General features: G+C 39.2%; 1 protein-coding gene across 1 annotated transcript in view; it reads left to right on the top strand.

The window, feature by feature from the left end:
• Positions 1-3,718: 3,718 nt before the first annotated feature.
• Positions 3,719-22,173, top strand: part of XKR6 (XK related 6) — a 508,362-nt gene continuing 489,907 nt past the window's right edge. Inside the window, exon 1 of the mRNA XM_030198714.1 lies at positions 3,719-4,326. Coding sequence (XP_030054574.1) covers positions 3,719-4,326 — 608 coding nt within the window. The remainder of the gene's footprint in view (positions 4,327-22,173) is intronic.

Genomic DNA, 22,173 nt, shown 5'->3' with positions numbered 1-22,173 from the left:
ACACTAGACATTATTGCTTATAAATTTGACCCAGACTTAAACATCACACTAACAGAGACAAAATGGATACCCACACTGTGGTCAGATCACTACAAAGCATACATCTCCCTGCAATGGCGAACGAAAACCACAATAAAAAAAACAAGCATGACAAACCTACACCAAGAGCGGAAAAATAGACCCGATAAAATTCTGGCAACAGATCTACCACAACGAATGGACAACAAAGGCAGACACAACCAAATTCCTCCTAGACTGGGACGATAGATGCAGAACAACATTAGACAAAATCGCCCCAATTCAAACTAGAACCTCACATAGAAAGAACTCAATACCGTGGTTCAATGAAGAACTGAAAAAACTCAAAACACAAGTCAGGAAATTAGAACGTGCATGGAACAAAAAGAAAGACGATTCCACACTCAATGAATGGAAACAATTCCGAAGAACATATAAATACACCATAAAACAAACCAAAAGACTATATTACAAAACTGAAATTGGACCAAATTACAAGGACACACACAAACGTTTCCAACTCGTGAATAAACTACTAAATACTACACCAATCACGAACAACAGCACAGACACACCAGAGGCTAAAAACCTTGTGAACTACTTCAAAGAGAAAATAGTGTAAAAACCTTGTGAACTACTTCAAAGAGAAAATAGTACAACTATGACTCAAAATACCTGCCAGCCCCATCGAATACGCTACACTTCTAGACTGCCTAGACCCAAACCCTGGAACATACCCAGCAGATAGGATCTGGAATGAATTTGAGACAATATCGGAAGATCTTATCTCCCAAACACTTATAAAATTCGCCAAATCTCATTGCAAACTAGATACATGCCCCAATATCCTTATGAAATTGGCACCCCAACACTTCATCACAGACCTAACGAAACACGTGAATTTTATGTTACAAAATGGACTCTTCCCAAAGGAAAAAGGAAACATCCTACTCACCCCCATACCCAAAGATGCAAAGAAAAATGCAAGCGAAATAACCAACTACAGACCAGTTGAATCCATCCCCTTAATAACCAAAATAACAGAAGGAATGGTAACCAAACAACTTACAGAATATCTAAACAAATTCTCAATACTACACGATTCCCAATCAGGATTTTGATCTAATCACAGCACTGAAACAGCATTAGCTACGCTCATGACGAAATTCAAACAAACGACTGCAACTGGCAAGAATATACTACTTTCACAATTCGACATGTCAAGCGCCTTCGATATGGTTGATCATGGAATCCTACTACACATCCTTGAATACTTCGGCATCGGAGGCAATGTTCTCAACTGGTTTAAAGGATTCCTAACCACACGCTCATATCAGGTGACATCAAAGTCGATTACATCAACTGCATGGACACCTGAATGTGGAGTTCCACAGGGATCTCCCCTTTCACCGACTATATTCAACCTAATGATGACACCTCTAGCCAAACTACTATCCATCCAAAACCTCAATCCTTACATTTATGCTGATGATGTAACGATCTACATCCCATTCAACCAAGACCTAAAAGAAATTTCCAGCGACATCAACCAAAGCCTACACATCATGCACTCCTGGGCAGATGCCTTTCGGTTAAAACTCAACGCAGAAAAAACCCAATGCCTAGTACTTACCTCTCAACACAATACGAGCAAATTCACCACCATCAACACATCAAAATTAAACCTACCCATCTCAGAAACCTTGAAAATTCTCGGAGTTACCACTGACCGACACCTAACGCTTGAGAACCACGCGAAAAACACAACCAAAAAGATGTTCCAATCAATGTGGAAGATGAAAAGAGTAGACCATTCTTCCCGAGGACAGTCTTCCGTAATCTGGTACAATCATTAGTACTCAGCCATCTAGATTACTGCAACTCACTTTACGCTGGCTGCAAAAAGCAAATACTCAAAAAAACTCCAAACAGCCCAAAACACGGCAGCCAGACTCATATTTGGAAAACCAAAATACGAGAGTGCAAAACCCCTATGAGAGAAGCTACAGTGGCTCCCAATCAAAGAACGCATCACGTTCAAAGTATGCACCCTAGTACATAAGATCATCCATGGCGATGCTCCAGCCTATAAGTCAGACCTGATAGACCTACCATCCAGGAATGCTAAAAAATTCTCTCGCGCATTCCTCAATCTCCATTTCCCCAGTTGTAAAGGGCTAAAGTACAAACTAATGCACGCATCAACCTTTTCTTATATGAGTGCACAACTCTGGAACAAACTGCCAGCCAATCTGAAAGCGGTTTACGAACTGACCAATTTCTAGAAACTGCTAAAGACCCATCTCTTCGACAAGACCTATCACAGAGACCAAGACATCTGAATTTCTCACATATACCCTGAATGTAATATACTACCTTCTGTTTTTTTCTTTTTCCTACTACTATGTATTACATTACCATGCAACCCAATTCCTTTTATAACACCAAATGTCTACTCTCCTCTCATTTCCACTATCCATGACTTATTGTAAGCCAAATTGAGCCTGCAAAGAGGTGGGAAAATGTGGGATACAAATGCAATAAATAATAATAATAATATATATATATAATGCATACATAATTTCTGATTGTCACTTTCATATATTTCAGAAAGCCTTCACTATTCTTTATGCATCTCTCTATTCTGTTTTCTACATACAATAATCTTACAAATCAAGGTTATACTTATTGACAGTACAGATAAAGGTCATCAGTAAAGTTATCATGCTGATACATCTTGCAAAAAAAGTCATATTTGTAAACACATTGATGTCGTTAAATCCCTTCCTTTTTTGTACGTATATATATATATATAGAGAGAGAGAGAGAGAGGGAGAGAGAATTTCTCATGTTTGTAAGCAATATGACAAAAACATTAAATCTTCTGACTTGACTAATTAATCTCCTTTTTTACAAAGTAGCGCGCCAATGCAGGCATAGCTCATTACTTTGAATAGGCTGTGTCGGCATTAGCGCGGCTTTGTAAAGGGGAGGAGACTGTAAACCTTTTCACTGGAACAATATTTTAGTACCCACTTAAAGTGGGCCACTTTGTTCTAGACACAATGGAAAATTCTCAACAATTTAGTCAGGTTTAGATACTGGATACTAGTAAGAAGGTGATAGTTGAATATATTAGATTAAAGAATGTTAACTAATTTTCACAGCATTGCGGTTTGTTATTAATTACACAAACATAGTACTTAACAATTGATTATCACCATCCAAACCTGCTGTAGAACAAGCAGCCATTTTGAATGTTCAAGAAATAGAAGGAAGTACGTCTAATTTCCGGAAGTCGAAAGCTCGTAGTGGCAGCGCGGGAAAACGCGGGTTTTTCAAAAGAAAGTCAGTAGTGTGGGATTATTTCGCCATTCTTAGCAAACGGCACAAACTAACCGTACAGAGAAAATATTACTTGAAAACACAACTTTACAAATTATATATTATTTAAACATTCTCCAACGGCGCTTTTTCTACTTAGGCGTCAATCTAATGAGTGCAAGAGAAATCTCTTGGAAAAAAAAAATTCAATCAATCACACTGACTGCCAGCTCTCTCTTTCTACCTTCGGCTGTCACCTTGCCCCTGAACACTAGAGGGCGGCCATCTTGGGCTTTCCCTCGGGTAAACGGGGGAGCCTGGAAGTGACGTCATTAACCCCGGAAGCGGAGGGCGCAGCGGAGCTTCAGAAAGCAAGATGGCGGCGAAATCTGATGGTCTGGGGGTTGGTACCGGTTTCGCCCAGCTGCACAACTTGGACGAGACGGCCGGGAATGAGGAAGGGGAGCCGGAGGAGAGCAGCTCCATCCACATCTGCCACTGCTGCAATACCTCGTCGTGCTACTGGGGTTGCCGGAGCGCCTGCTTGCGCGCCCTCCTGGGCAAAAAGAACGCCAAGCACCAGCGCTCAGCCGGCGAGGAGCAGCCGCCGCCACCCCCGCAGGCACAGCGACCCTGGCTCGACTGCCTCTGGATCGTCCTGACCCTTCTCGTCTTCTTCTGGGATGTGGGGACCGACCTGTGGTTGGCGGTCGACTACTACTCCAAGCGGGACTATCTGTGGTTTGGGCTCACGCTCTCCTTCGTTCTGGTGCCCTCCGTGTTGGTGCAGATCCTCAGTTTCAGGTGGTTTGTGCAGGACTACACCGGGGGCGGTCTGGGGATGGTGGAGGGGCTCAGCAGCCGGGGACCCCCCATGATGGGCGCCACCGCCGCCGCCAGCCCCGCGGCCATTCGCTTCTGCAGGGTCTCGGTCTGGATCTGGCAGTGTGTCATTCATATCCTGCAGATGGGACAAGTATGGAGGTAAGTGAGGGGGAGGAGACGGTGGTGCAGGCTTCAGCCATGCAGCATTTTATTCCTTGTGTGGATGGTAGGGTACATTTGGATGCAAAAAAAATTGTGGTTTTAGTAGGGGAGGATGACTTATTGGCTTGTGGTGCAATGTCAAATGTGGTTAGGGTTTGGCTTATTTTGGTGTAATGTCACAGCGTGGTCTGGTTCTCATCTGTCTACATTGGGAGCTGTTCACAGGAGCAGGTGCTGATCTGCAGAGCTTCGTCTCTCTTCACTGCTGCCCGCCGCTGACCATTTGTTAATGTTGCTGTTTCTAAACCAGCTAGATTTGGGATCCATAGAAACAACCTAGCCCATTTTTGGTTAGAGTCAGGTGAACAATTTAATGTTTTAATCTTTACTCATAACTGAAGAAAAAGGGTTAAATTTGCCCGTGGTCGACTGTGACCCTTCTCTGCAGTGGCTTTCAGTTCTGCACTCTTGTTGATGACTGGTGACTGAAAACGCGATGCCTGGTGAGAAATCATAGTTACTAAAATGTAAAAAGGAGAGGGAAAAATCTAATTGAGCATCTGGATGCTCGGCTTTCTCTAAATCCAGATGCTGTCTGTGTTTAATTGTGTTTGAGGATCGATGTCACGTCGGCTCCCTAGCACTGAAATACCGTGATAGCAGAAGTATTTTGAGATTCGGCGACTTTTGCTTCGTGGTTTTTTTCTGATGAATGCTAATTGTTGTTGTGTACGTGATTCAGTCTCCGCCGTGGCTATCACTTCGCGCGTCTGTGTTAAATTATGATCTGCAAAGGCGAAGCTTTCTAGCTGTGACCTGAATTCATACGGAAAGGCAGCGCAGGTTATCCCAGAGCAGCCTGCGTGTCCGCAGCTAACCCCGGCGTTCTGTTACAGTAAGAAGTTATGAGGAAACGAGAGCGTAGCGGAAATGTGGAATCCAGGGTTTAGCATCTGTGACTATCTGTTCGACATGTATGTGGTTGATTAAGAGAGAAAAATCTTCTGAAGTTTGTGCGAGTAGAAAGTGTTTAAAAAAAGCGTTAATAAACCGTGTTTGATTAAAATGAGGCATGAATGTATGCAGCTCTGCAGATGTTGGTCTGCAGCAGCCAAGACGTGTAGTAGCAAAGAATATAGACTGAAATATACGAAGTCCTTGGCTGGCTACAATTTTGAAATATGTACCTGTATATTTGGTTATAATTCCCAAGGTTTTTTTTTTACCTTGAAATATTCTGGAGAAAACGCTGATAGGTTAAATTGTGTGCTCAAACCTTGCATACTCCTTTAAGGACACACATTGCATATTGAACGTTGAGAGATTTTCTGTCACTCCATTAACGTTTGTTGATTTTATATTAGAGAATGAAAAATAATTCACTTTCCAGAGAGGTAGAGTGTGCAGAAAATATTTAATTTGTGGGCAGCAATTGCAGATGTTTCTTGTAATCTTTGTAGCTAATAAACCCATTGTTCTGGGAAAATGAATTTGAGAGGCATCCAGAAAACAATGCTCAATTAGTGACAAAAAAAATCAACAGATGTCAATCTAAATGTAATGTTTTCTTTTACTGAAAAGCTGTTCTTTACAGAAGCTAGTTGTATTGTTTATTTCAGTCCTTTTTGCAGCTGCTTGTGTTAAGATTTGTTTTTTTAAAGATGTTTTCTATTTTTCTGTATGAAAATGAGGGCTTCACTGCACAGGTTCTGCTGTGTATGCCTGTTATGAATTGTGCTTCAACACTGGAAGCCTGCAGACTTAGGGACCCGTTTACTAAGCTGCGTTAAGGGCGTGCTAGCGTTTTCAGCATGGGTGAAATGCTAAAGACACCCATAAGAATATATAGGTATCACTAGCATTTAGCGTGCACTAATTTTAGGCATGTGCTAAAAATGGTAGCACATCTTAGTAAACAGGGCCCTTAAAGTGGCAGGAAGCTTTTAAAAAGGAAAATTGGAGCAGGCAAGTGTTTCATGCTTGTCCAACTCTGTGGCTTCCATTAAAATCTTTCATCTGGCTAAAATTAGGTAAACTGGGGTTCTTTGAATAGGCTCCCCTTACTTCCCTTTTAGTTGGTTACCATCTACTAAAGAACTTGCACAGCTGCTTTTTCGCTAGTGCTGTATGTATATCAGTGAGTCATTATTACATCCCCTGCCAAAGCCCTTGTTTTGGATTGTGACTAGATTCTTATGTTGCTGCTGGTAAAGAAGTTCCAGGATAATCATGTTGTTGAATCATAAGTGATACTGTAAACAAGGTTAATAAATACAGTAATGCGTATCTTCATTTTACTCACTCAGTGCTCAAATCATTTGAATTTTACCTGTGATGTTACATGTGAATAAGTTTTCTTTTAAACTGAGTTGAACATCTGTTGTGAATGTTGGTATAATATGAGAAGCTTCTAGAGACATTTCCTGTGGCATTAAATACTTTGAGCCTCATTTTCAAAGCACATTGACTTACACAGTTACATAGGTTACTATGCAATTTTGTAAGTCTCTGTGCTTTGAAAATGAGCACCTTTTTTTATATGTTACACATGGCATGCAATCTCTACAGTGGATATAAATATTTGATTTATTTATAGTTTATCCTGAATATAGATAATTTCACTTTTCTGGAGTGAAAGTAGCAGGAGGGACAAAATAAAGGTAAAAACACACTGATCTCTGTGGAAAACCAAAGCATTTAATTGTTGTATCTGAGAACCATCTGTGTCCAGTGTATTAAAATAAGTGGGGAAGCCCTTGTGCCTGCCTAGAACAGTATTAAGTAGTTTAGGATATGTTTTCCTGGTTCATACCCTCAGACAATAGGATTATCTCTGTTTAATCACTTCAGGGAAAAGGGTTGCATTCAGTTTCCATCTGCAGTATTAGTTTGTAAAAGGTGGATTTTAAGCCAGTAAATAAAGGGCTAGACTTGCCAAAAGGCACTCCCACATTGCCATTTGATAACACAATGGGATCTATTTACTAATAAATGCAGATTAACAGCATTAGTGCACTTTAGTAAATCTAGTCCTAAGTAGAAAAAGCATCCAGATGTCACTTTTACAAAATGACCATTACCAAAGGGTCTTTTTAAGACCTTATTCTTTTTTCACTTTACAGTGAATGTGAAACATGTTATAATTGTTAATCCGAACAAATATGGTTTTAAAAGTCATTATAAAAAACCTATTTGGACTGAATATAGGTTTCTCAACAACATTGATCCTGAAGAGGAACAGATTCTTGCTCCACCTTTAGGCCTTTCCCCTTTTAACAGAGCAAGTCACAAAATAGTATCTCCCATACAGTAACTTATTTATTGACCCTTATTTTTACACTTTCAACACATGTGAGTGCACCCTCTTGCTAATCCTCATGCAGCCCTCTTTAATTTTCTGCTTTACAATTCACTGTGGTGTAGTCTGCTCTTAGCCCTTGAATTTTCCCTTTCCCCTTCATTCTGTCTTCTCTGTCCACCTCACTCTTTTCTTTCTATACTCTCTTTCTAGCAGCTGCTTACATGTATTCAGTACTAATTGAGGCCAGGGAAACAGATGTAACCTTTTCTTCCTCTCTGGTACCCGATGCCTCATCTGCCGGAAACATCTACTCAATGTAGGGGAGCAGGCAATGGATTGGATTTTTTTTTTGAAACCTGGAAAGCTAAGTACACTCCTTTATCCTGTTCTAACTCTCTGGCCACCTAGTCAAAGAAATTGATTATAATTGTTGAAAAAATGGCATCCACCTGATAAAAATCATACTGTCTTGGGTGTTGTAGTCTATGGCAGTGGTTCTCAAACTTGTCCTGGGGGACCACCAGCTAGTCTGATTTTTAGGATATCCCTACTGAATATGCATGAGAGAGATTTGAATGCCTGTCACATCCACTGTATGCAAATCTGCCACTGTAATATTGGATTTGGGATTCTTTTATAGTCCTTTCTGAAGAGTGATTTTTATTAAATTTCCACCACTGAGATAAGGTTAACTGGCCTGTTTTACCTTCTGTCCCAGTTTTTGCCAAAATGGATTACATCTGGTGAGAGCAAGATGATGCCATTCTGAGAGAATATACATCATGGGTTAATTCCTCTGCTTTCCTTTTTCTTTTAATTGAACAAAAGGGTGAAACTAAAATTTACTTCTTTTGAAGTATCAGTTGGGCTAATGGACAGTTTTGTTGTTCCTGCTTCTTTAGGACATCTGTTGTTTTTGGAGTGATCATGATCTGATGACTCAACCACAGGTGCCTGCTGTAAGGGCACACCATTGACTAGAGCATGGATGGAGAGGCTAGGCCAGGCCAGGGTCAAGCAAGGAGAGACAAGGCAGAAACAGAAGCCAAATGTAGAACAGGAACCAACTGTGGAGTAGAAATCAAGCATGAGACAGGATTCAAAGGTAGAGCATGAACCAAATGTAAGAAAAGAACATGCACTGTAACAATGCAAGGAGCTTGGATGGCAATATTATTGGGTTATGCATCAAGTATACACCCAGACCTGTTCCTGTCACAGGCCTGGTAACTCAGGAATAAGCATAATCCTCTTGTAGCACAGTTCTTATATAAAAGGAGTGGTTCCTGCCAGGCTGTAGTTGGTCACCAGGTACAAGAAGTATCAGCTAAAAGATCAACATTCAACAGACAAGAAAGGGTCTTGTTTCTGTCAGGCTACAAGGTTAGTAGTTTATAAAATTCAACTGAGAACTTTCCTATCTTGGCCACTCTTTCCCCCCACCCCTGGTTTCTAGTCCATAACTCATGGAGGCCTACCCTGAAGGGCTATTCCTTCTTGCTCTGGGCATCCCTGTCTTTTTCCTGCTCTGGTTTTTTACTCCCCTTTGGCTAAGCAGTCTAGAGGTAGATCTCTCTTTTGGTGCCCTGTAAGGGAGTCACTTAAGGGGAACTGGGTTTTTTCCACACAGTCCATCACAGAGACATTGCTTTTTTGGTAATTCTACTTGCTTGAAGGCCTGGGGGGAATAAAGTATTGAGTCTACAAACATATTCTTATGCTTTGCCTAAAGATAAAGGGTCTCTTTTACTAAAGCTTAGCATTTGCTAATGGTTAGTGCATGCTAAATGCTAAGAAGCCCATTTTTTAAATCTATGGGCATCTTAGCATTTAATTTGTGCTAATTTCGTTAATGTGTGCTAAGCTTTAGTAAAAGGGCCCCAAAGTCTCATTTTGTTAGAAAATGTGAAAACTTTAGAAAATATTATCAGAAAGAAAAATTTAATATTTTTTTTACATTTTCCAAAGAGTAAAAATGCTACAGCAGAATTTTATTCAATAAGTATTTGGCTGATGTTTTGAAAAATGACTAACAAATCTCTTTGTCCAGTCAACAAAATGTTTTTTACTGAAGAAATAATAATAATAATAATAAAAAGATTCTTAGGCTCCTGTGGTTGAGCTACCATTTCCAGGGAAAAGAGATTCTAAATTTATATTCTTTTTGAATCTGTCTACTGGAAATGAAGGACAGTTCAGCTCCAAACAGCAGAAATATTAGGGTTCTATAATATTCTTTTTTTGGGGGTGGGGGGGGTGGGGGAGGTGCAATACTGTGGTAGATTTTGGTTATGCTTGGGCCAGAGATGAAAAGTAGATTGAGAGGTTATATGGAAGACATGGGCAAGAAGGGAGTCAGGTTGCTGTTGAACATGTTATGTTCTATCTATTTGAAGAATGTTTCTGAGGATCAGAAAGCTCTATGTTTTGAAACTTTTGGGCCCTTTTACTAATGTGTGGTAAGTTTTTCACACTTTCCACTCTTTAATAGCAAAAATTAATGCATAGTAAGTGGGGGCATACCCAGAATGTTCTTTACTATGCAAGAGGACTATGTAGCATTAGAACAAATGCACTTACTACCTCCTCTCAAGGCAGTACACCCCCGTTCTCTGCTCATAAACCACCCAGTTCTTGCCCTAAGATAGTGTGCAGTTAAATGCACTAAGTTCTTGTTGTCATATCACCATGGTAACAGTGCATGCTAATTTGCATTCTACTGCTTAACATAATTTATTAAGAAGATCCCTTTGTTTAATAAATTATTTTCTTTGTGAGATCATTCCATGTCTTTTAAACTACTTGCTTGTTGCACTCTCTGGTAGTAAAATAGGAACATATGTCTAGTAACATTATAGCGGATGAGGGGAAGTCCAGAGAGTATGTTTGTGCACGGATCCTTCTGCATCATGGACCACATGCTGTGTGACCAGCAGCCTGTGCCAGTAGGTAGAGGACTAGAAAGTAAAGGGTCATGAATTTGATATACCACCTTTCTGTGGTACAACCAAAGTGGTTCACATATTCTATGCGGCTATTTTCTCTGTCCCTACTGGGCTTACAATCTAAGTTTATGTACCTGAGGCAATGGAGAGTTAAGTGACTTGCCCAGGGTCACAAGGAGTAGCAATGGGAATTGAACCCAGTTCTCCAGGTTCACAGCTCACTTCACTACCCATTAGGCTACTCCTCTGCTACGCCATAGCCACCTTCATTTAGTACTGCTGTTGAATCTACTAACTCTGGGTCAGTCAGGCTTGGATGGATCTGTGAGATGAGTTTAAAAAGAAAAGGAAGGGAGAAACAATCAGTCTATGGTTTGAGCTAGAGGATGGCAAAGAGAGAGACTTCTCTTATGTGGAAGGATGCCCCTTAACAGTATTAATACATCACTGGTGCCATATGGGGTACCAGGTTAATCCTGGGTAGGAGTGGAGGGGATTACACTCACTTGGGCACACTGCACTATCGGTGGTAATCTTTGTGTAGGTTCCGGGGTGGGGTTTTAGACTGTAGCAGACAGAGTACCAAGGAAGCCAGCATTTGTCCCACCTCCCTCCTTGGAATGTGAAGTGTTTGTCCTAGGTTTCATTTCTTCAGATACAGATTTAAAGGCTTATCTCTTTGTAATTAAATTATTGAACCTATTGACAGTGAGACATTACCTTTTTACATCAAAGCTTCTTTTATGAAGTAAATAACCAAAATTAGCAGGTGGATTGCAGGAGCTGGTTCTTCCTACTTTTAGTTTCCAACTTCTATGTGAAATTTATGAACTGTGGGAAGCTTTCCCTCCTCTGATCCCTAGTGCTTACTCTTCCTCTTAATTTCTCCCTCATGTGGTCAAAGAAATTGATATATCTTGTCTGTTCCTGTCAGTTTTCCTTAGATCCATGGAAGCTCTTTACTGTATAAATGTAGTGATGGGTATATCTACTTTGTTTTGTGTTTGCTTTCTTCAACTCCTTATTGAGGAAATACTTTACAGACATATTCAGTGTCACAAAATGTTAAGTATCATAGATTTCTCCCTTCTCTTTCCATTGCAAAATCCCAGTCTTACAATTCTTCCTTTCACTGATGGTATTTTTATGTCTTGGTACTGCTTTATTTCATTAGCTAGTTTACTTGTTCTGTTTACCACATCCTCTGTTCATATGATTTTTCTCTGTTTTCCTGTTCATGGATTTCTTTGTACCAGTGGATTCTCTGCTACCATGAGCTTGGGTTGTTGAATGGTGTTACAGACAATACAGGTACCCTTTGGGCTAATGTAACCCTTTCACACACAAAGGATTGATATGCCAAGGAAAAAGCAAAGCAAGTAATCTAATGGGTCAGTGCCACCCCTTTCCTATTGATCATAGCTTCAGTGCTTTGAATCCAGCCCTTTAAAATTTGGCTATATCATTTGAAACAGTGTTATAGTAGTGTTTTCTGTCTACAGAATTTTATATGAAATGTTGCTTAGGATTCACTTTGTGGATAATACGGGCCTTACAAGTACTCTTGAAGTTAATATCTATTTTAAGGTGATTTTAAAACTGTAAAAATGTCATATGCATCAGCAGTATGAGTTGGCAACTCAGTAGAAATGCAGACTCCAGAAGATTACTTTCAGATGGCCTGAACCAGTAGTTGCCCTTTAATTTAACAGTAAAAGTCTGGAAATTCATATTTTTCTGCAGTTTTACCAAATTTGCTTTTAAAATGTTTTTCTTTTACAATGTGATATTCAATATTCAGGTGAAAATGGACAATTTTGACAGACTTTTAACTAATGCTTTGCCATTTTACTGTACACTGATTAGCATTTGTGGTGAGTTTGAATAACAAATGACAGCTTTCAGTTGCATACATTCTCCTCGCACTTATCTAATGCTTACATGGCCTCATAACATCTGTTCTAAATTTGTCCTACTTTTACAAGAATGAAGGATAAATATTCATGTGCTAGGTAGTAACTGCAAATAGATGGTTTCTCTGCTAACTGCTGTTTCAATCACCTGTTGACAGGTTAATTAAACGTGTGCCTATAACATCTTGGAACTTTACCTTAAGCAGACCACCAACCAGGAAAGTTGAAAATGCACCAATGCATATTGTATTATCACTTCGGAAGATTGTGTTCTGAGCACCACTGTTTTCCTAATTTTGCTTCTGCATAATACTTGGCTCACTGCAGATTTCTGCAGTGCAGATAGAAGTATTCAATAGTATGACATTTCCTATCAATTTGCCTGGAATGTTATCTGTTTTCTTGAGATGTCTTTTTGGTTGGGCTGGGGGGGAACAGAGCTTTTGAAACACGACAATACTTTAGATGTCTCTGCACAAGCCACTTTTCACATATAGACTGTGAACCATTTTGGGGAGGGACCTTGTAACAATTGTGTTTGCCTTCTACCTTGCTATGCACATTGATTTAGCTTTGGAATTAATAGAGATGGACAAGGAAAACACCTCCTATAATCTGATTAAGGAGGGAATTCATCAAGCTGTATTAGGGATTTAAGTTGCATGATTTCCTCCTTAATGCAGCTTAAATAGCCCTAACACAGCTTGTCTTAAACCACCATGGCAATATTTAAGTCGCCGTGGATTACATGGTAATGAGATGCAAATACATTACATCTCATTACTATGGAAGTACCATAACACCACAAGACACTTTATGGGTTGAAAATTGGGGTAAAATAACCCCAACCAAAAGCAGGTCCCCCCCCCCCAACCTCCCAATCTCCAGATTTCCCCCACCTCCGTGCCTGCTAACTTGCAGACTACTTAGTGCACTTTAATAAACCTATCCCTAAGTCTGTAGCTGCAAAAATGACAGAGAGGCTGGTGCTGCAGTAGATCCCAACCCTGTTCTGGAGGATCCTCAGCCAGTAAGGCTTTCAGGATATCTGCATTGGATATATATGCATTTAGTGCTCTGATAACCTGAAGCATAGGTTTAGTAGTCACTATTAGTCTAAAAATGGATTTCAAATTGCAGTCCTGGAGGCCTGCAAACCAGTCAGGTTTTCAGAATATCCCTAATGAATGTGAAATGACATATTTGCATGCAAAAATCTTTCATAAGTATTCATTAGTGATATCTTGAAATCCTGATAGGTTTTCAGGCCTCCAAGATTGCTGATTGACATGTCTGGACTAACCTGTTTATTGAGGCATGAGCTAGTGCTTGAAATCTTATTCCTTAATAAACCAGTTAATTCAGAGGGTACCACCGGTCTCTATATCACATTTCAAGAGCCCAAATTCAAGAGAATTGATAAATGTGTTTGTGGGGATGACTTAGAACAAAAGAAGTCTCATAATAAATTATCATAGAGAAAGTAATATGTAATTGAGCAATTTGACAGTTGATCATGCTGGGAGCATTTTTCAAACTGTCCACATTAGAGCAAAGACTTAAAACAAAAGGACTTGTATGCTTACATCCACTGCAAGTTTCAAATTGAAATGGGCCCACAAGCATGCTTTTTTTTCCCCATGGAAATATATGTAGGTTTGAAAATGCAATTTACGTGTGGTGTTTTCTTCTCCCTCCCTAAGCAGCCCCAGTTCTACCAGGAATGCTTCCTTAAATGCAGTTTAACAGTATACACAGTGCGGGTCACTTTTGTGTACTTCTAGGTGCATTGAGGAAGGACGGTTTGCAGACAGCCAGTTTAGGGGAGGCGTTATCAATGTGGGCTACCATTAAGATGGGTTATTTTACCACAAGTTGTGATACTATAGCACAGGGTCCCATTTTTTTTACAATGAGATTTTGTGGTAAAATAGCATGACATGGTAAAATATGCTATCTTTTAATGGTAACCTACATTGATAACTTTCCTTGTTGTGTCATTTCCCAGTATAAATGGGTTTGGAAATTGTCCTGTAAGTGCACTGAACATGCCCAGTTCTGTCATGGAAACAGTAATATCCTCTATCAGTTAATAATGTTATTGTTTTGAGGATCAGTTTTTGAAGTTCTTTGAGCAACTTCCCGTGAGTCCCTTTTCTTGGTTAAGGCATCCTACTTTAATAGGTTGTGAAATTTTTGTGCAGTCCTCTGTCTTCTAGTGCAATTGGATTTATAAAACTATGGCGATCCCTTCCAGAGCGGTCATGAGACTGGAAACGCAGCTGAAAAACATTGCCCTTACCTCTGCTAGCAGCAAGTAAGTCAGAGATTGTTACTCTTGCTGGTTCTGATTGGTTCATATTACTCTTGATGTCATGGAACGTATCCCACTCCAGATGAGGTCATTTGCGTCACTTTGACAAATGTCTTCTCACATGGATTAGGGGATTTGAGGAGGATCAGCTTAAAGTATTTCTAAACTACTGCTGAGTAATTGCTAGTGGAGCATGGGTTTAGCTACTGATGGGATCTTATCAAATGTTGAAAAATATTCAAATGGGATTTCAGTTAACAAATTCCATTCTCCTTCAATCTGTTCAGCTCTTTCACTGCCCTTCCTTCTCAAAGCAAACTTGGATATATCAGTGTCCGATAACATCTCACAATGTATGGACCAGTTGGATGCTAATCTGCATGATGAAGTCTCTGATTTAATAATAACTAGGATACCACGCAAATACAGACCAGATTAGTACCAATCTTTCTTGCATGTATTTATTTGTGCGGAATATTAATATTTTAAATCTCAAAAATTCTCAGTGGATTACAGTTCAAAACATACATAATTTCTAAAAACAAAATGTAAACACAAGATATAAATACAACCACAACAATGATCATAACAATTTTCCTGTGTTACATTAATGCTTTGGGAGAAGTGAGCGTGAATACAAAGCTTAGTTGTCCTGCCAGCCTGGGTGAACAACTTGTATGATAAGAGGCATCATCGTGTTCATTTTTTAATGTTGGGAGACAGAAACATATAAACTATGAGACAGTACTGCAGCAGCCCCATGCACTGCCTCTGAGGCATTGTACAGTTTAGTTCTTTGATACTATGTACAGAGCCCCTTTGACTGAATAAAAAATAAGAAAAGAGAGAAAACAGCAATTTACATAATCAGTTGCTAATACACCATGTGTTTTGTTTTTATTGTAGTCTCTTCAATGACATTTGGGTAACTAGTAGTCTTCAAAAATTATAGTTAGAAAACAGTATTTATGAAGCTGAACAGCTGGCGGCTGGTGGCTTGTTTGTGTGTTGTGCAGAGCATGCGTAAAGTATGTGCAATGTCACAGCTCTCTGCCTGGGGGGGGGGGGGGGGGGGGGGGGGCGGGCACAGGGTAACTGGCTCTGTGCCTGGCTCCTGTTATTTGACCGAGACAGGTTATATGATTTTACTGACTGCATGGGGTCCTTGCCCTGGTTTTCTTTTCCAGGTGTCCTTTTAATTAGTTCCTTTTAATTCGAGAATAATAGGTGCAACTATGTTTTTTTTCCTGGCGTCTGCTCTGTGCAAGCAGTCAGGATTGGGTGTTTCTGCCAGGAAATTGAGCTCTGGGGATGAGGGTTGCCAACACATATTCTGGCAATTTGTGGAAAGGGAAGAAATCCTGTGCACGATACCAGCTTGACCAGGAACCAAGCTCTTAAGCTATCAAATACATTTAATTAGCTTGCTTTATTATATAAGAATGTGTAAGATTTCTTACATTTCTAAACAAAACAACCAAAAAATCCATGCTGAAATCCACAGTTACTCTACATAGGCCAAAAAAGCTTGCTGCAGCCTGATTGTTACATTTCATTACATTGTTGTTTGAATATTTTTACTGCTGTAATTGTCTATTGCTTAACTTTAATTTATTCTTATTGTACACAGCCTTGAGTGAATTCTTTATTAGTTTTTAAACATATCACAAGCATTACATCTTGTTAAGAAAAACAGAAAAGAAATTTCTATTTAGAACATTATTCCTCCATAACAATTCAACTTTTTTCTTAGACCACAAACTTAAAGTGAGAGGGGCGAAGAAACATAAGAGGAGTTAAATCTAAAGCTAAATTATAAGAATATGGCCTGGATCACACAACAAAACATTTATATTGTGAAATGATAAGTAATAGTAGTATTAATGGATTTTTCAGTTCTAGGGTTTATGAAACATGTTTATCCTTTGAAATTATCTTGTTTATATTCTTTTTCCTTCTTGTGTCTTAGAAGTAGCTGTATGTTCAGTTAGGTTTATTGTCCATCTTACACAGAAAAAGCTCAAGGTGGATTACAACAGTAATGACATTACAAAAGTAAATCGTATGAAAATTAAAGCAGTAATATAAAGGACGAGCCTTTATAAATTCCCTCAAAATTCCCCCTACATAGATTCCTACAGTGTAAGTATCCTACAGCACTGACATTCTGTGCCCAGCAAGCAGGACATCACATCTCCTGGGTTCCCACACCGGTATCAGTAATATATTAAGATGCAGATTTAAAAAAAAAAAAACAAACAAACCTGTAGACTGCCTCCTTCATTCATTGTCCTTTTATCCTGAATGAGTGACATATTGCAGTAATTTGAAGTGCTGTGCGTCGTGTGTTAATTGTTCTTTAAGATCTTAAGCTGCATATTTTCATGATGAGGATCTGTATGCCTACTGTGGTGTAACCTTGTTTTTTGGTTCCTGGTTTATCCTTATTCATATCATTTCTTATAAGGTGGGTGATTGGTGCTGTCACTGGTTATTGGCTCAAATCAGAAATGAAAAGACTTTTTGATATCTAAGAAGACATGAGGGGGAGATTTGCATGGAGGGGCAATTACAACCCTAACCAACTTACTGGGCGGACAAGAAAGGCTATTTTGGTCTTTATCTGCTTTCATCTACTATGTGAGATAATAACAAGGCAAACATAGAGGATAAAAGCAAAAGACAAACTTCACCACATCTGGTCTCCTGATCAGATACCGCATACAGTTCAAACTTCTACTAACCTACAAATGCACTCAATCTGCAGCCCCACATTACCTCTCTACCCTCATCTCCCCATACATTCCTATCCGTAACCTCCACTCACAGGACAAATCCCTCCTATCAGTACCCTTCTCCACCACCGCCAACTCCAGGCTCTGCCCTTTCTGCCTCGCCTCACCCTATGCTTGGAATAAACTTCCTGAGCCCATACGCCAAGCCCCCTCTCGTGCCCATCTTCAAATCCCTATTCAAAGCCCACCTCTTCACTGTAGCTTTCGGCACATAACCATTTACCTCTATTCAGGAAACCTAGACTGCCCCAATTGATTGACTGCATACTTGTCCTTTAGATTGTAAGCTCCTTTGAGCAGGGACTATTCATTTTTGTTTAAAATTGTACAGTGCTGCGCGACCCTGGTAGCGCTTTAGAAATGTTAAGTAGTAGTAGTGGTGGTCTGACAGATGATAAGGTTAAAAGCAATGCTTTTTTCTCTGGGTGTGTTTGTATAATTGAGAAAACACTCCCAGAGGAATGAGCATTGCTTTTAACCTTGTTATCTGTTGGTCCAGACATGGTGAAGTTTGTAATTTTCCACCAGCTGGTAAACTTAGCCCCTGATGCAGCTGTTTCAAGGCGAAACATGGCCATGTCGGGCACAGGTGTGTAAATCTCTGGGAGCCTTTGGCTATTAAGTAGACTGTTTATCTGCTTTGCCTGGTGGCCTGCTTTGTAACCATCTCAGGCCACCATAAAGTCTGTTGTTTCAGTTATGAGTCTCTATAACAGAACTGTTTTCATTAGCCTTTTCCACTTATGAGTAGACACTGCCTGTGTCTTTTCCATTGTGATGGGGAGAAGCAAAGCAATGCACAGCTTTTTCTTGTGATCTGTATTCCAACCAGAAGTACAGGCTGAACTGAAATGCTGCCTCAATTTGCCACATTTTAGAACTAACTGGATAAGACCCAGTTGCTTAGACTGTGTAATGTCACTTGAACCAAGTAATTTATTTACATTTGGCACACACCTTGGGCAATAAGACCAGCACCTGGCACCTCCTTGTATTCATCCTTTCAACAAATTCTGTTTCTTTGGACCTTTCTGAAGCACCTCATCTTCTTTGATGTCAGAACATATGAAGTGTTTGGGAAAAGAAACTCCAGCTTTTTCTTTTGGTAATTTAAGGGTAGATAAGGCTATTTTGGGCATTTTTCCATTCCAAAGAAAAGTATTTAAAATGTTGTCAATTTGCTTATAGAAAGAGGAAGGAAATAAAATTGGAATCATACTTAGTATATAATTGATTTTGGGAGAAATCATCATTTTAATTGTTTCTAAGCGACCCCACCAAGCTAAGCATAATGGAGACCAAGATTGGAGTAACGAATGCGTTATTTCAATAATTTTTTTGGAATTTACTTCAATTGTACTTTCTATGTTTATGGAAAGTTCAGTTCTTAGATATTTCAAATTTTTGGGGGTCCATAATAAGCCATATGGAGAAACTATATCAGGAGTGGCATATAGGTTTAGAGGTAATACTTCTGTCTTTTGTATGTTTATCTTATATCCTGAAAAGGAGGCATATTTATCTACTAATTTAAAGAAATGATTGAAGGACTGATTTGGATTAGTTAGGAATAACATAATATCATCTGCATATGCAGAGACTTTAATTTCTATTTTCTTTATATTTATTCCAGATATTGTAGGTGAAGAGCGGATAGTTATTAATAATGGTTCTAATGCTATATTAAAAGGAAGGGGAGAAAGGGGACAACCTTGACGAGTTCCTCTGTGGAGGGTTATAGGATTTGAAAGGGAATTGTTTGCTAAGATATGAGCCAAGGGAGAGTTATATAATACTTTAGTTTTATCAATAAATTCTATAGGAATACCAAACCATTGCATTATATGAAATAGGTACCACCATTCAACTCTATCCAAAGCTTTTTCAGCATCTATCGATATAGCTATGACAGGTTCTGAACAAGATTTGTCATAGTTTGAAGTATGATGAAAGAGTCGGGCATTATCAGAAATGAGTCTGTTGGGCATAAATCCAATTTAATTCATTTTTGCTGGATTTATGAAATATTAAAGTTCCTGAAAATGGGAGTCTTTGCAGAAATGGGGTGGAATGTTTGGCCCTTCACAAAGCAGGAACAAGACTTTATAAATTGTGGTTCTGGAAATCTTCCCTTACCAACTTTCTGGGCTGTAATTCTGCAACAATTTTCTGCTCTCTTCACTTGTCTCCATATATTATCAAGGCTATTCATCTTCTCAGTCAAAACAGGAGATATCAAATTGAAGAAAACTCTGCAGGTTCTTTAAAACAAAATTCCCCTCCCATTCAGGCAAATTAACCCTTTATTAGCCTTTGGTGTGATCCTTTTCCAGTATTATCCTGAAATGAGCCAATGAACCTGTGAAAAATGTTCAAAAGGATTAATTGAAAATTGCCTTTCCCTTCAGCCAACCAAAGTGATTCATCTAGAAAGGGGCAGGCTCCTTGTCTTCTTTACCTCTTCCCCTACCTCTGTCTCTAACAGTGATCCTTCCCTTCTTTCTTTTCTGGCTCTGTCCAGTCTTTAATTCTCTCATTCCCTTATCTCCCCTGGTTCCTTTTGTCACTCATCCCCTCCATATTCCACAGTTTCTTTGTTTGATTTCTTACCCTCTTCCCATCTTTTACTTATTTCCCAAATTAATTTTAACTCCTGTCACATCACTTCGTACCTAAATCTTTGTTCTTTCACCTTCACAACCTGCTCCTCATTTTCTTTCTACTGCTTTGCAACCCTTCCTTAGTCTGACATATTCTAAGTAACAGCTTTCAACCTCTTATTCTCCATCTCATATCCCCCATACATAGCCCCAGTCAATCTGCTACCACTCATCATTCACCAAGTCTCTGTCAAGCCCCACTCAGCCTCCCCTGTCTCCCAGTCTTTGAATCTCCACTGCCCTTATCCAGTCAGTATCACTTATCTCTCCTCACATTTTCACTCTCATTCACAACTCATAAATGAGTCTGAGAATCCACTTCCACCCATCTAATGTCTGTCCCCACCCCTGCTAATTTGGAGACCCACTTTTCCCTTCCTTCCATTTTCCCACCCAAGAGCTTTAAGACCGCTTACACCTCCTCATTTATCAACTGTCTCTGTGCCATTCTTATAGCATCCGTTGTGACTGCTTATGTTGCAGAGCTGGAACCTCTCTCTCTCCCCCTCTCCCCCCCCCCCCCACCTGCTAGTTCCACAAAGTTCAGTGATCAGCAGTTGTTTGAATCTCACAATAGTATCCATGGAATATTGCATAGTTCAATCAGCTGTTGATCAATGAATGATGCAGCACTAATAGGAAGAAGAGAGGTGTCGGTTCTGCAGCAGGAGAAGCAGCAATGATTGAAACTGCAGGCTAGGAACAGAGATGAGAGATGGAAGATGAAGAGGAGGAGCAAGGATTTGTGGAACTGCAAAATAAATTTGGGGCCCAAATCTAGCTATAGTCCTGATCTGAAGACATGGCTATTTGAGTTTATATATTAGGGAGAATCAAGATTCCCATGGTATTGATAGCCTGTTATTTTCGAAGGGGGGATTACTGAGGATTACTATTCTCTGTGCTTCTTACTGTTCTTTGTGAATTTTAGGATAATATTTTTGATGTATTTTTTATTTAAAAATGTTGAGATTTTATATATATATTTTTTTAAAAATTCTGTATACTAAGGGGTTGTTTTTAAGTATCTTTCTTAGTGATTTACAGATGTTTTATTAAGTTAACATGTACTATTATTTTCTATTTTGTTAGAATATTCTATATATTAACTGGATTGTTGGTTTGTTGTTTCCTGCTTAGAAACACATTGTGATAAAGTAAAAGCTTTTTAAATAAGTAAGCTTGGAGAAAACATAGGACTCTAGACTGAAGAAAGAATAAATAATTTGTATTAATAGCATAAAAATACTGCACAAGGTGAACACAGGTGCCCTGACAGAAGGATGCAATGCAAATGGCATAATAGGCAATGGAGATCAAGAGATGAGCAGTTATAGGTGTGCTAAGTAGACCAGAGATGGTGGTTTCCTAAGAAGGCTCAATACAATATGCAGACTATTTCCACTAAAAAAATTCAAAAACCATGTTTATTTTTGTTGTTCGTGAGTATTGGGAGGAAAAGACCTCAGTTGTTGCTTATTTTACAGCACTCAGCTGTAAAGATCAGTCCACAGGCCAGAGAACAACCTTTTTTAAAAAGATGTGTTATTGGTAAATACTGTGTTCTTTATAGAGTTGTGTGAATACAGCAGCACAAAACTCAGAAGTTTTGACTTCCTGGAACAGCTTTAAGTGAAATGCTGATAGTGTTAGAAGAGGAAGTTATAGCATTGCTTGTTCCTTGAATACTATACATTTGCAGCACTAGCAAGATAAGTTTTAATGTGAAATTTCAAATTACTATGTAAGCCGCATTGAGCCTGCATTATGTGGGAAAGCGTGGGGTACAAATGTAATAATAATAATAATAAATTTTAAATTTAAATATTTTGGTTAAGATTGGGAATAGACGTTAAAAAGGAGGTTTTCTGACTTACGGATGGATTTTCATCTAGTCTTTACAGCTGAATGCTATT

Source organism: Microcaecilia unicolor, chromosome 3 (assembly GCF_901765095.1).
Source record: "Microcaecilia unicolor chromosome 3, aMicUni1.1, whole genome shotgun sequence".
In the NCBI taxonomy this organism is placed as follows: domain Eukaryota; kingdom Metazoa; phylum Chordata; class Amphibia; order Gymnophiona; family Siphonopidae; genus Microcaecilia; species Microcaecilia unicolor.
The sequence above is the reverse complement of the archived record's forward strand: the minus strand, read 5'-3'. Positions and strand labels throughout refer to the sequence as shown.